Genomic DNA, 16,535 nt, shown 5'->3' on the forward strand with positions numbered 1-16,535 from the left:
ATAAAACAAGTAACGTTCAATAATGGGTGGCATTACTCTTACTACATTACTCTTAAAGACTGGTATACCCCCTTTTCTCTACTCAAAAGACTGCATTCAGTAATTGAAAAGTTGTGAGGGGGAATTCACTCCGGGTATAGTCCCTCTTCCTCCACGCAAAAAGAGCGCGTTCACACTGCATTGGATTCTCTTTCTGCATCCCTAACAAGATATTTCGTATTTCATTTCATTTTACAAAACCAATATTTATTTTTCTCACTCATTACCTTGCTTAATATAGAGTTAGTATGTACAAAAACCATGTGACTACCATATGATTAAGATTCTGAATACTGCAACACATGTTTAAAATACGCAAGTTCATATTCCCAACACTTATTCAGAAATAAAAGAACATCTAGCTTAAATTTCTCTCACTTAATTACATTCTTTCATTTGTCATGTCTTGGAAAAAAGATCCATTTGAGTATTCACTACGTTTCGTGATAAACAACCTATTCTAACACGAATTCAAAGGGAGAAGTCCACTGCTATGATCCAAAATGAATCAATGAACCTAGTTCTTTTCTTTGGAGTCTAACTGTGGGAAAGAAAAGTCTACACATTTACGTAAAATTGCAATATTCGCATGTATCTTGGAAAATTGCATCCACTACAACTAAGAACTCTTTATATATAAAAAAAAACAACTTAATACTGACTGATTTTCTAAATATTAGGGATACAAGCAAGACAAATGTCTATCTTTTCTGTTGAACTTAATTATTTTACACTAAACAATATATTTTGAACATTATCTGTAGTAAATATTGAATATGTATGTGTTCTAAAAGTGTTCTTTATGTGTAAATTGCTTATTTTCCGAAAAGACTTCCCAATATGAATACAGATTCATGACAAATCATTCAGACACAATGTATTTATATAAAATCTACCATCAAAAATATTGGACAGTACGCAATTCAGTTTAATCACAATTTCAGTTATAAAGATTCAAAGAAATTGCACACTTGATTTTTTGCCGTAAAGTCCATCAGTGGCGGTTCTTAAGGGATGTCACCACGCATTTCTAAAACTATAAAGTATCTCATTGACGGATCTTAAGGGACATCACCACGCATTTCTAAAACTATAAGTCCAGCCGTCATTGGCGGTTCTTAAGGGACGTCACCATGCATTTCTAAAACTATAAAGTATCTCATTGACGGTTCTTAACGGATGTCACTACGCATTTTTCTCTAAAAAAGATTAACACTGCCAAGATATTTTTTGTGTCCCCGCATATTCTTAACTATAATAATAATGCTAGTTCCATTCTTCACTCTTTCCTGTGGTCAACTTGTCCAAAAAACGCAACCGAAACGGAATCAAAACTCAAACATAGTATTCAAACAATTTAAAAAAAAAAAAAACAAATATTTCGTTCCTTCGTGGTGACCGTTCAGGAAGCTAGCTTTTCCCTGTTGGGTGTTATGCCCCGCATGTATGGATCCCCACTGTTTGGCAAACACGAAAAGCAATATAAGTCAAACGCGGTTCCCTCAGGTTTGGGGGGCTATGCACCCATGTATGCTTCCCCTCGGTTTTCGATAAACACATAAGGCGTTATAAGTCACACGCGGATCCCTAAGGTTTGGGGGGTTATGCACCCATGCACGGCTCCCCTCCCGATTTTCGGTAAGCACGGAATGCGTTATAAGGCAGCCGCGATTCCCCTGTTTGGGGGACTATCCCTCATGCACAGCTCCCCTCCCGATTTTCGGTAAACACGAAAGGGGTTATAAGTCAACCGCGATTCCCCTGTTTGGGGGACTATCCCTCATGCACAGCTCCCCCGATTTTCGGTAAGCACGGAATGCGTTATAAGGCAGCCGCGATTCCCCTGTTTGGGGGACTATCCCTCATGCACAGCTCCCCCGATTTTGGCTCGATATGCTCCCCACAAGTTAAAACATATTGGCAAACTCAGTTCGTTTCTACACTGTGTTAATTATTTTCATAAGAAAAAACAATATGTGTTAATTTTCTAGGGGAGTCCCACCATTCGATACTTATGCAAATATATCTAATCAATTATAATGATATAAAACTTACTTGAATATAATATCTTCTTCTTTGAACAAACACAGAAAAAAATCCAGAAAAAACACTTTAAAGAAGCAAGGCAGAAGCAAGGTAAAAACTTCACGAGCAAAATTGTTAATACAGGAAATGTGTACTCCATTTATATAATATATTTTTTATTTATTCATTAACATAAGGGGAATGGAATAGGGGGAGAAAAAAAAATAAAGTAAATGAATTTGCCTTGTAATACAGCATTGCCTCAGTCTGCAAAGAAGCAGAAAAGAATTCCTTTGTCGGTCTCTTGCCGAATCGAAGGAAATATTTCTTTTCTATAGAGGTAATACCAAGGAATTTTCACACAATGCCTAAAGTTTGAAAACATCGCCAGCATGTCTCAATTCATACCTTAAAGACGCCAAATTGTCGTATTTTTCACAGCAAATAGTTGTTTACCAAGCAATAAAATTCGTTAGTTGGGTTCAGGCAACAATGTTCCTAAATTTTAAAATTCCGGCTTTATTCAGTAAGCTATATAGCTATCATTTCAACAACTGTTTCAATAACTTGTATTTTGCCGAAAAGAACAGCATAATTATTGTATGTGGGAATACACAAAACCATTCTACAGGTTCTTTTTTGTGTGTGTGTTGTTTTGCAAAATCAAAATGAAGGACAACCATTTATTCATCAGGTTATTGGCATTGAGTACAAGGACAGCCTGGCAATACCTTGTTTGTTTGTCTGAATGGGCGGGGAAGAGGTTTTTGTCCGCAAACCATCCACCAGAACTGGTTTGAAAAACACCCTTTGTGAGGAAAAATGTGTCAGTTATCGCCGTTGGGGGGAGAAAAGGTATAAGCATGTTCACACAGGATGCAGCCAAAGAGTGGCAGTGAAGGGTGGGGAAAAAATGTGTGTCACTTGTCGCAGGGTAAAAACCTGATCACACAGAATGCGGTCAAGAGATGCGGGGAAGGGTGGGGAGCGGGTAGAAACTTGTTCACACAAGACATTGATGATGGAAAGAGAGGCGGGGAAAGGGTTGGTTCTCCCGTTCAAACTAGAGGGAGTGATTGGCCCCCATGGTTAAACATTGCAGGCGGAGCAAACTGGTTTTTCCTGGCCAATCATATCACAAGGTTGTTTGCATAGGGTGTGAGAAACTGAACTTCAATCTTCACCCTCAGTATTACAATGACGCTTGGAGAGAACACAGAACCTTGCGTATCTGCGAATTTCGTACTGAGCAACGCTGAAAAATAGCAGAGTTAAGTCTGTCATTTAAGAGCCAAGCAAGCTAAACGAAAGAAGTGCAGTTCGCAACAAGAAAAAATAAATGAAAATAAATAAATATTTCTTCCTATCCTTCCTTTTTCCCGCCCATCTTAATACTTTACTCCGTAAAACAAAGCACCATTAAAAATCGTTGCTAAACATTGGAGCTTAAAGGGTGTAATCATATTCATTATTCATAATTTTCTAGTTCAAATAAGACTGTTCAATTAGTTACGAGCTTTACAAGTCAGATCATAATTAAATTAATGGGGAAAAAACCTTGTGGGAGCTAAGGAACGCGTTTTAAGCCATATACTGAAGTTCTAATTATCTAAATCATAGTTTTAATTCTAATTTAATTATAATTTCGATTCAAGAAACGTATTAAATCATGTTTAAAGCTAGGAACAGCATTCAAAGCCGTATCCTCAATCAAAAACCGTGTTGGATCGCGTTTGAAGCTAGGGATTGCGTTCAATAACGTATACCGTTGCTCTAATTATCTAAATCGTAGTTTTAATTCTAATTTGATTATAATTTCGATTCAAGAAACGTATTAAATCATGTTTAAAGCTAGGAACAGCGTTCAAAGCCGTATCCTCAATCAAAAATCGTGTTGGATCATGTTTAAAGCTAGGGATTGCGTTCAATGACGTATACCAATGCTCTAATTATCTAAATCATAGTTTTAATTCTAATTTGATTATAATTTCGATTCAAGAATCGTATAGGAGCATGTTTCAACAATAAAGAAGGTCATTCCACTTTTCCAAACAACCTCTATTGCACAAGTAATAAAACCACTTCCCCCAGAAACCTCCCCCAAGGACGGGACCGGCCTCTCCAAGGCCGACACGGCCATATTGACATCAAATGTATACAGTCATAAAAGCAATTAAGGGGGCAATAAAATCTATTGTCGTTGACAAATCTAGTCATTTCTACTGTACAAATATACGAAATCCTCTTGCTTACTACAGAAATCAGTATAGAGCATATGCTACATACGAACTGCCCTTAGATGTTACATCATGCCATTGCAGGATGTCTGACATGTAGCACTTTTCCGTATATCACCAATGTTGCATTCTGCAGCTATATTCTATTCTACTATGGACATTCTGCATCGATTTGTATGTGAGATCCTGACCGCCTATATTGTTTCATACGGAAAGTACGTATAGATGGAACACTTATACGGAAAGTATTATAAAACATGCGTTTTCAATTATACGTTTGCTGTACGTTAAGTCCAAAAACTACATGAATTACGCATGTAACCTACCGTTTTAAGTACGCTACCTAGAATTTTTTTTCTCAGTATGTGCTTTGAAAACTAGGCATATGTCGGATTACGGGGAGAAAGGATTTTTTGTTGAAAATCATTGCTGTTTTCTTAAATATTTTTGAGGGTAATCTACCTAAAGCCAAACATACCACTAACTAAAGAGTTTCAGACAGTATTGCTGTGCATGAGTAGTCGCTAATGCTCTCGCCTTTGGTCCTGAGCTCGATTTCCGGCAGGGTAAGTCGGTCAAAAAGATGTAACAGTTTTTTCAGGCTAGCTATCCTAAATGAGGTTTTTCCTGTGATTTCCTCATTCACACCAGGTAAATGCCGGGATGGTATCTAATTTACAGTCCTCAGGCCGCTTCTTTCCTTATCCGTTCCTTATATCCCTCCCCCGTACCGTGATTGTGTGTTCGCCGAGGATGTCATCCCTTTAACGTGACGTGCTTAAGGCCATAGATGCTGGTAATGGCCATGACATGGATCAATAAATAAATAAATATTGACGAGCGAGCGCTAGCAAGCGAAGTCGGGTTAGAACGCCGTAATGCACGTTGTATTCGTCCATTCTAATTAATAGCAAATAGTAATTGCAAAATTTTCCATTCCGCACCGGCATTTCCAGTCTACTCAGTTCACAAATTACTCACATATCAATATCAATTATCTTTCCGCAACATGAACTCATTCCACCTATAAACATTGTGTTTTTACGTAGTTTTGGTCCTCCGTAATCCTACAGAACCCGAGAAATATATTACATACTTCTTTCGTAAATTTTGCAAATTCAAACTCATAAAATAGGACAGCATCATCGTTTTCTACACACAGTAAACGTTATATAATTTTTAAAAATTAGTTGTACAGTCCTCTTTCACACGCAGTCATTCATTTTAATCACAAATTACTGTTTTTATGTTTATGTATTCTATACCTGCATCCATTTATCCAGCGCCGTAACTTAGATTTTTTTCTTGGGAGCATTAATACGCGTATTTGGTGCTCCTAGAGAAAAATTGTTTCTCTAATTCTTGGGCTCCCTCTTTCCATCTTTCTCTTTCTCTTTATGGGTCCGGGTCGTTAGTTACACCTTTGGGCCTGTTCCATACATGACAAATGAATTAAAGGGACAATATTGACAAATATCAAAGCCATAAGAATAAATATTATTTCTAGGGCCCCTAATAGTAAACATTTTTATTGAAATGGGCCCACGACTCACTTTTGTTTTATTTACCTTTTATGTGTTGTTTTGTTCATGTAATATAGTGGACATATTCGATGCTTCATTTATAATTTCATGTTCGTATCGTATACGGAGTAAAAAAAATTGTCTTAAAATGGGTCCCCTCGAACGGCGGGGAGCTTCCTTGGGGAAGCTTTTGCCCCCTCCCTCATCAAGTTACGGCCCTGTCACTTATCAGATACTAGGCTGGTAGCCAGCCCAAAAATCTAGGGGAAGCCCGGTAGAAGTTTGGGAGAAGGTCCCGATCCAAACGTATTACAGTTAATCATCATATTATAGTTCAGGGTACAAATTTTCCGGGCGCCATTGGCGACTAGAAATTTAGAGCTGGCGACCAGTGCTCAGTAGGAATGGTTTCTGCCTGAACTCACAGGGCAGCGCATTTTCTGTTTCGAACGAAAATAATTGTCACTGAGTGAGAGAAAACACGGAATGTTAAGTTTTTCTTTGTCAAACCAAAGGCCGCTTGGGGGGGGCATCTCAATTTGTACGTGAGAGATACTGGCGACCATTATTTTTGGATTGGCGAGTGCGTCTGACTTTGAAATTTTGCACCCTGTTATAGTTCATTTGCAAGCGTACTGTGAAAATTTTAGGGGACCAATAAAAATTTAGAGGGGGCCCGCCCCCTAGACCCCATGGATACGCGCCTGTCACATACTAATATGATGTAGACCTATCATTAATTTTTATGTCAATTATATATTGTAGATCTCCAAATTTTTTTGTGGCAGCAATTCTTTCGCGGAACACATAATTAAATTTCGCGTGTGGAGATGCTATGTTTTCATACAAATATACAAATATTTCTTTAAGTATATTACTTCATTAACACAGGAGCATCATTTCAGATTTTGTTTGGGGGGGCAAAACCCCTCAATATAAGTAAAATTTTGCGTTTTTCACTCATTTACTACTACTCTATTGATAAAATCTATATAAATCTCAAACTCAGGGGGCAAATGCCCCTCCCTGCCCCCCTAAATGACGCCCCTGCATTAACAGATAATCATTTTTAAACATATTTTCTTTAACGGTCTGTTACTCTAATATAAAATTAATAAGTTGATACCAAATCAGTTGCAAACACTGCTCAACTTAATATCACATTTGGTGACGTCATATTGTGTGGTGCTCTGGTTTTGTCAACCTAAGATCTGCCTTTCCTCTCCTTTGATGACCGCTTACTGTTTGAGTTGTAATGGTGGACCCGTGTTTCGTCACCCGTGACAATGTGGTGAAGAAAACTGCTCCCTTTCGTGAAGAGCCGTTCCAAAAGTTGCAGACTTGTCCCCATGCGCTTCTCCTCGTGTAGGTTGGACAGATTGCGTGAAATCCATCGGGACAAACTTTCCGGTGCTGCAGAATATCGTGCACAATGTGACGAACGTTTCCGAACGCCATTCTCAATTCTGCCATCAAATGCCGTAATGTGATCCTCATGTTGTCCTGAATCAGCTCCTCCACTGTGTTCAAAACTACTGATGCCGTGGTGGTTCGGCCACTGCCGTCCTCTTTGGTGACGTTTTCTCTACCAGCCACAAACTTTCAACACCATTCTGCGACATGTTGACGAGGCATTACAGATTCTTCGTAAACCTCTACCAGCTACCAATGAATTTCAGCCGCGGTTAAATGTTTCGTCTACAGAAATCTAATAACTGAGCGGACTTCTTCGCTAAAACAGTTTTCCAAACGAGTTACCATTTGTGTTTACCTACAACTAGTGCCGTAGGTGGCGGGTGGCTGAAACTCTGCACAGTTGCCAACTCCATGTATTAAAATTGCCGAACACTCCTAATTCCTCTATAACAGACGAAACTCTAGAAATAGCGGTTTTGTAACCTTAGTTTCTGATCCTCCCTCGTATAAATTATTGAACCCAGATCCACATTTATCTTTATTTTCTTTTTCTTTTTTGGCTATGTAAATACAATAAGATTTTGCTCTGACATTATGTCTAACTCATGTTTGAATAAGCTTAAATTGTAGTTTTTTAAAATTGTTCTACTATTAATTTTGATGAAAAATGTGTTGGGTTTGAGGCGATAAACTAATTTGTTTGATATGCTGTCTTTTCAGGTTGCAGCATGTGGCTGTACCTGATACTAGTCTTAATATGTAAGATCGTAGTTTCTGTTCAAGAAGAGAGACCAGGTAAGTGGTTCTATTATGTGTATACTTTTATACATTTAGCACCTTTGCATCCAGTCCCAGTGTTCTGTATGTGAAAGTTGTTGGAATTGTGAGCATCCTAATTGTTTTTTGAAGTGGTGGAGGTATATGTGTTTTCCATGTTTAAGGGCTGACAGGAGGCGTGGTGGAAGAAAAAAAAACAGTGAGATGAAAATCAAAGTGGGCAATATTAAGAAGGTTACTCTTTATCTTACATCAAGACGAAAAAATGGCCAAGGACCGCACTGCATGGGTGCTTTTTAATGCACTGCAAGTGAACTGTTATATACTGATGTAAAACAGAAGGATTTTCATGTTGTGCCATATACTCTCTACCCGAAGAAAACACGATATATTTCTTACTTAAAAAAAAAAATCTTTTCTTATTACTGCAGCACCATTTTGATTTTAAACTCAAATACACGTATACTTGTATGAGAGCAAAAATTGTTGTAGGATGAGTTTATTAGGTAGGCATTAAGATAAAATTCATCACCTGGAAGTGGAAGATACATGTAGCAAATGTGTGTGATATATATATTTCAAGTTCGTTATATATGCATATATGTATGTATGTACACTCATGTCCAAAATGATTGTCGCATATCTATAACTGTCTTTTTGTAAGAATATAATTTGGTAGTGATTTTGCAGGCTGCTTTTAATGCCGATAGACCTACTATGTGTATAATCGGGAAATGTATATTTGTGGTAAATTTCACAGGAAAAAAAAATATAAATACGAAAATTAGAATGAGTAAAGCAAAATGTTGCTAAATGGACAAGAAAGTTTTGTTTTCGTTTTATTCTTCTTATTTACTGCTCTCTTGACATGAAATTTGCCACATACATGTCTTTGTCGATTATACACAGACTAACATTGTAAGAAATACCGGGCGAATTCGTTATTAAATTATATTCCTACAACAACATACTTATAGACATGCGACAATAATTTTGGACATGAGTGTATGTATGTATGTATGTATGTAACAGCTAATATTTGTTTTATAAGGAAATATATATTTTGTAAACAGTATTATTCCCGCAGAATAGGGTAGTTAAAAACAAATGCTTAGTTTTTTTTTCTTTTTTAAGTATCAGTACTGGTATTCTCTGTGAATGTTATTACAGCAACTTTTGTGCTTTTACCATGTTCTCCGATCATTTCTCATTTAATTTACGATATTATTAATGCAGAGATTTGCAGAATTTATAATATATACAATAATAGAAGTACATACGAGAAGTTTAAATATTGTACTTGTACAATATATAAACAAATAAAAACGCTAGAGAACTACGTACCTTTGCATACCGCCAGAAAAATCTCTGGTTATAACTGTAAAATTAGTAGCGCTTGTGCCCACGTGAAGATAATAAAAAGGCATTTTGCAAATTCATACATTTTCGTTTCACTTGTTGCTCAGTGGTAGAGCGTTCACCTCCGGTGCTTGGGGTCCCTGGTTCGATCCCAACTCGCGCCGTGTGGACTTTGTGGTGGACAAAAACCGTGCTCGTGGGGTTTCTCGGGGTTCTCCCGTTTCCTCCCACTTTCTTCATTCCACCGTTTTACTCATCTCTCATCATCACTGTCTCCTTTAGCCTAACCGGCGTAATCATGGGACGTAAAACAAAGATTTCATTTTATTTTCTCGTTACACACGGAAAGAAAGTGAAATTTAATCTTAATTTTTTTCTCTAAGGTAAGATACGTTATTGCAAACTATATTTTAGGTCTATAAATACAGTAACACAATCATTCATTACTCGTATTATTGTGGCTCTCTCCGCTGGTCTACTGGCTAGCATTCGCGCACCATCTTCGGTGCACGGGGTCCCGGTACTAGGAATAATAATAATAATAATAATAATAATAATAATAATAATAATAATAATAATAATAATAATAATAATAATAATAATAATAATAATAGTAATAATAATAATAATAATAATAATAATAATAATAATAATAATAATAATAATAATAATAATAATAATAATAATCCATTAAAATTTCAACTTTTTGGAGGCTCCACGAAGCATTAGTGTGGATCACTGAACTTCTTCCCCCCCACCATTTTCAAATGATTTCGCACCCTGGAGACAAGCACCCACTGGTAATCGATTAATCGATTCCGATAAAGCACGCGCGTTACCCACTTAGCTCCGAAGGGACGTAATAGAGCATCTTGAGCAAGTCTTTTGTTGAGAGGCGTAATATTGACCGAATAATTACATATTGTACGTAATTTTCATCTAACTGTACGAGAAATGAATACGCGAGATGTAGCCATACGGGGAAGACCTGTAGCTAGGGGATTAACACCCTGTACAACATGTTCCAGGGCAACCAGTCCAGAGGTCTAATAGGCCCGGATAGAGGCGTATACTGACTATAGCCACGGTCGTCTCATTAGCCTATTGAGACGGCCTTGCCGAACCACATCCCCTTTTCGAGAAGTGATTAGATGGGAAGGGGTGTAGTGAGCATAAATCGAGGGGAAGATGCGAGATGAAATAGAAGGATAAGATACAAAATGATTTGAGGGAGAGAGGATGTAAATTTGAGGACTGCTATGATAGAAGAAAGTGAAGGAAAAGAATTAGACGGAAACACCGACCTAATGGGAAAATGGGAAGAGGAGGAGGCAGAAGAAGATCTTACTCTCTTCCAAAGAAGTAGTTTTTCGCGCTGCTGGAGTGATCAATGGTTTCGGAGTGACAACCTGAACGTGGATGTTGATGCCGTGCAGATCTTCTCGGACTGTGATGTTAGAAACAGGAGTTCTACTGTCAGTTTTTCCACATTAGAGATCTGATTCTTTGTGAGAATCCTCGTCAATGTTCGGCGATCCCTCTCACCTAGTCTTCGTTTCCGCTTACTATTCTTCTCTGATGATATCTTGCCATGAGTTTTCTATGACAAATCGCCTTGGACACTGTTGCTCTCGATCACCGCCCGCTGGATTCACTCTTCTCTAGGCGGTGCTCTCGACACACCTAAGATGCAGCAGGTTTGGATGGTATTGCTCCAGCTAACCGCGTATCTTACTTGCCCTCTTTTAAAAATCAGAGAGATCTCTCATTCTGCATAGCCAATGTCTTGCCTGTTGCACAGACAAATCTATATTTCACCGCCTTGCATATTATTTGCTACCATCCAACATATCACTTAACACAAGGCAGGCGCACTACATGAATACTCACTTACTATCTCACAAATATTACCAATGTTAAATTTATCTAAGTCACAATACCATTAAGTTTTCAAAGTAGTACATAGAATATAATTTAAAACAAGTAATAGTATCACGTGTACACCACGTAAAGAAGTTTGAATTTTATGGCGTTATACTTTCTGAATTAATATTGAAACCGATGTAGAGAGACTAGAGTGGAGAGAGTCAAGATGAAATTGGGACGCTTAATTGAGTACAGAAACCCCTTTTTCGCTTTATATTACAATTTTTACTCTATACTGATCCAAGTTAAAACCGGAAGTGGTATTTTTCCACTTCCGGTTTAAATATAGAGTTAAGAAAGAAGATGGTACATATTCTTAGAATGCTAAATCGATTTCAAAAACCCAGCTCTCGATATCTATTGCCGTTTTTGATCCATAATAGTTAAAACCAGAAATGATTGATTTCTACCCTTCCGGATTGGATAACATCTCCATCAACGAACTCGATTTCTAATTTTTGACACTCTACATCCTGGCCAAAATTAATGATGATCTGTCAAGTAGTTTTTGAGATTTTCAATCTTTCGAGCGGAGGGACACAATTTTTTTCCTTCCAGACGGACGAATAGAGGGTAAGTAGACCTTATATAAAGGAGCTTTGATAAACCAAACTCGTTAAAAAAATACAGGGTGAGTTAAAAGTCCTTGGACACCTGCGTAAGTTTGAAAATCGACGGGAAAAGTAAAAAGTGATGATGGGAACAGAGGTTTCATGAGGGGCCGCAACTTTTGGAGTGTATGTCATTCATGGCCGCCATCTTGAAATCCGCCATTTTGGATTCAAGTCTTTTTTTAAATGGGAAGGGGGTGTATGACACATCAAATAACACTAGCTTGAGCTCAGGAATTTAGTGGTGTAATTTGTTTCTTTCCTATCTTGTACAGTTTAGAAGTTATTAATGTTCAAATTCCTTTTTACTTTTCCCGTCCCGGGTGTCCAAGGACTTTTGACTCACCCTGTATATACCAATTAAATAACAATAACAGAAGATACGTATGATATGATTTTCAGAATTGAATCAAACCATAGTAGCTTTATAATTGAGGAAAAATTTGAATCGCTAGGTGAAAACTTTCCTGTGTAAAGTATGGAAAGGACAAAATACATCGTATGCAGGGTCGTACTGGCCAGGCAGGAAGCCGGGAAATGTCCCTGTGGGCCCTGGATAATGAATTTTTAAGTGGGCCTTCCGCCTCGTATGGTAAGTAGCGGTGTATGTACAAAAGACACACGCCACGCACTCCTTCACTCATTTCTCATAATCAACGTCTCCTTTTGCATAACCGGCATAACCGTGGGACGTAAATCTCAAAGATTTCATTTCATTTTCCAAACCAGCGTTGCCAGACATGATGCTGCGAAAACAGCCTTTCACATTTTTCGTAATTCAACCCTTGGAAGGCTCGTGGTTTCCTACTCTGCTCTATAATTCTGCTAATATTGAAGTATTCAGCTAAATTGAAATCTCAAATGATGCCATAACTTGAAACTAAACAATAATTTACATTTTACAGCACCGTTATTTTCCGTGGGTCCCTGGATTGCAATACGGTTCTGATTGTATGTTTAAGTGTTTGAACAAAATATAAATATACCTAATATAACTCACTAGTATATGAAGTCTTCAGCTGTAAAAATGTGATAACCTTTATTTTCTAAAATTATAGATTACATGTACGCAGAGAAGGTTGTAAGACCTGACAAGCAAACGGCTTCCCAATTTGCTCTACAGATTAACTATGTCGGATCTACAGTTCTCTTTTTCTAAAATAATGACAATAACACATGATTTTTGAAGAAAATGCAGTCTTCAAATATAACTTTCTCAAAATGTACACTGTCGATTAGCAGTTTCTACAGCTGACGTCATCATATAAGGCATTAATCAGATAGGGGACGCAATTCATTCAGATAATGCTGACTTTCCTGACATGAACTAGGATGAATTCGAAAACTATGCTTAACCTCAATATGTTTAGTAAATTAAATGAAGTATGAGGTTTGTTAATGTACTTTTAACGGGCGTATTGAGAATGTAATACGTATTACGACTTATGAGTACATTTCTGTGTATATGTCTTGAACATATTTCGATTAATCAGTCACTAAAACGAAAAGATGTACGTAAAGGGGACAGCATAACTATTTTGTTAAAAACTTAAGTGAGTTGAATGTTTATAAATATGTAAATAAATCAATGCATGTCCATGCACTTTGGGTATAACTGTTTGCTTGTTTGTGTGTACTTATCTGTATCTTTATGTGTGTAAACTGACCCAAGATGTTTATTACTAGGAACTTTCATTTCAACCTCCGTTAAGTCATTTGAGGAGAACTTCATAAGATAGCAGAACTTAAATTAGTCAAATCTGTTCATTGGAGACTGCACATCCTCTGGTATTCAATCATTGTGGAGTAGTGAGCATAAAACCATATTGAGTGCAATCGAAGCGCCCACCAAGTGTGAACATGATGTAATTTGATTTCTTCAGGCGAAAGGGCACAATAGATCCACCATTCATCGTTGAATGATAATGATTATAACGAGAACTTTATAAGTTATTGCTATGTGCGCAAGTGCTACAGAGAGTTTAAAGAAAGACTTGCCGACTTAACGACGAGAGAAACGAAGAGTGAATATCTGTGGCAGAAAATGACCTCGATGAAGACGTAAATCATGTGGTTCCTGAAACGGGTAAAATATGTTTTCTCAACTGTCTGATCTTAAAATTTCAGGGAAAACAGCAGCCGCCTATAGAAATCAAATTACATAATTAGTTCATACTTGGTGGGCGCTTCGATTGCGTTCGATACAGTTTGACGCTCACTACTTCACAATGATTGAACATCAGAGTCTGTGTTTTGGATGTACTATCTCGAATGAATAGATTTAACTAATTTTCGTTTCGCCATCTTACATGATTCTTCTCTGGTGACTCTTGATGTGGGTTGTAAAATAACAGCCTTCGTGTTTTTGTATTTTATCTACTTTTAATTTAATTTAATAATTCAGCACAAACAAATATTATCTTTCTGTTTGCGTATAAAAAAAAATCAAAATGAATGTGAATATAGATGTAACGTTCCTCTTTGAGCGTTACATTTTCTCAAAGAGAATATTTGCGGAAATGTTCAATCAGCTCTCAGCTAATATTATTTCTTATTATATTTTCTCAATTCTCGACTCTCATGAAGGATTCAAGATGGTTGACAATTGGACTAGTGCGTGTAGATGTAGTATGCTACTTTCCTTTGTATGTCTATGGTTTGCGTTGAGCGGCTTTTGAGAGTAGCTCGGATCGTTTGAAATAATTTAAAATTTTTGTGTTTCATGTAAAACGGAAGGATTATTATGAATCTGCATATATAAATGCTCGTTTATATAAATTTTATTCTCCTTTAGTTATATTTGTTTTATTATAAAATCTGTTATTTCCATTCTACGCTTTGATGCGTAGTATGGAATGACCAATCCGGAAGTGAGAGGGCTGCGGAGAGCCCCCTCTGGTTCACCTTTTCTTTGTACTACGAACTGCGAATATGGCCGTGGTGTGGTGAGAAGCACGATTGTCCATATTTTTGGATACTAATTTACAGTGAACTATGCAGTGAGTGGCTGTTATTTAATATAAATATTTAAAGAAGCTGTTTTGGTCGAACGGTATGCTAGGCTAGCGGGTATAAACAAGAATCACAAGAGAACTCACTCAAATATTCGACCTGTGCGTTTTGAAGTATGGCTGAGATTGGTAAGATATTTCCTAACTGTTAATGTGATGAAAGCTGAAGTTCAGGAATCCCTTTTGTGCTGTCTCCGGGACTGAACTCGATTGATGTATGGCCTCCTTCTCTTGACGTGGTGAATTTCCGTCCACCCTTACTACATTTTCTTGGCAAGGGACTTCGTCCTATATTACTTGTTGTCAGCTCAGCCTGCCTCTCTGGAATTTAATGTGTCTAACTGTGGTCGCTGTTGTGAGGATGAACATTGCAGCAGCTTTGCAGTGATTGTTTGTCTACCTGGTGGAGATAGTAGCGGGACGTATGCTTTTGCTATTAACCCAGGAGGGGTCGTCGTGTGATCAATCCACGCCGAGGTTATGGCTGTACACGTGGTGAGATGTTGGAGGAGTCATCAGGACCGGTCGCCACCCTGGAGTGCTGTTTCACAGTGTTTCCACAGTGTCCCTATTCGTAAAGTGAAACCACGGTCGGGTGAGCTTTGGTAACTGTCTACTAGGTAAATATGTCTATTTCTTTTTATTCCGTCTTGTGAAGAAACTGGTATCATCCGGGAAGTTGCGGAAGAAATTGTCCACCGTTTATAGTTGTCCAAATTATTCAAAAAAATATATCTAACGTCATATCAATGTCTTCGTGTGTTCATTATCTTACTACAGATTACTTATGAACAAACAGTAATATACGTTCAATAATTCTCAGTTTTCTTGGTGTATACATATATATATATATATATATATATATATATATATATATATATATATATATATATATATATATATATATATATATATATATATATATATATATTATCCGAGTCAGTTTACAATGTCCATAATATTGTCCGAAATGAGTTTTGTCCGTAATATGTCCGAGTAAACGAGAGTGAGTCTCTATCCAGTAAGTTGAATCATACGCCAGCGGTGTAGTCTGATATCAAAGCCGTTTCTCTCTTGCTCTGAATAAGATCATCTCTTAGAGTTGTCTAGATGTATAATATATTACTAGCTGCCATCTAGCACATGTATGTTAGCAACAGGTATTCCGTATTGTCTATTCTCTCAGGCATTCTATTTGATAAATTAAAGATTGATTAGCGATGGCTAGTTTATGTCTGTCTAGCAGCGGACATTCCGTATTGTTTATCAATAACTATATACATATGTATATCTATATAATCTACAATCTAAGCATTAAGTCGCCGCACCCAAAGTTTGCATTCTCGAGTTGTTCTGTTACGTTTGATTGTGATGTTGCTCACTAGATCAGCGAGGCACGTTAAGACGGTGGATGTACGATACCACTCGTACTTCAATGCGGGAGTGTCAGAAGTCGAGTCTAATTTCACTGGCTGGTTTTGTGTTCCCCGTAATGTGCTACAGAGTTTAATGTTATTACCGCCGCTGCTAATAGTAAATGTCGAGGGAAATGCCCTCTTAGCAGTTGGATGCGGGTGAAGTGGAGAAGTTATGTACTAAAAGGGGGAAGGT

The 16,535-nt window shown here is 37.4% G+C and overlaps 1 protein-coding gene across 9 annotated transcripts in view; it reads left to right on the forward strand.

The window, feature by feature from the left end:
• LOC145671138 (PI-PLC X domain-containing protein 3-like) overlaps nt 1–16,535 on the forward strand; it is a 181,528-nt gene that overhangs the window by 98,557 nt on the left and 66,436 nt on the right. For 7 of the 9 annotated variants that reach the window (XM_081739943.1, XM_081739946.1, XM_081739950.1 and 4 more), the window contains exon 2: nt 7,961–8,035. In XM_081739943.1, coding sequence (XP_081596069.1) covers nt 7,969–8,035 — 67 coding nt within the window. In that variant the 5' untranslated portion in view covers nt 7,961–7,968. Of the gene's footprint in view, nt 1–7,957; nt 8,036–16,535 lie in introns of all 9 variants that reach the window. The other 2 variants (XM_081739947.1, XM_081739951.1) reach the window with 1 other exon arrangement.

Source organism: Thermobia domestica, chromosome 15 (genome assembly GCF_964235325.1).
Source record: "Thermobia domestica chromosome 15, izTheDome1.hap1.1, whole genome shotgun sequence".
In the NCBI taxonomy this organism is placed as follows: Eukaryota; Metazoa; Arthropoda; class Insecta; order Zygentoma; family Lepismatidae; genus Thermobia; species Thermobia domestica.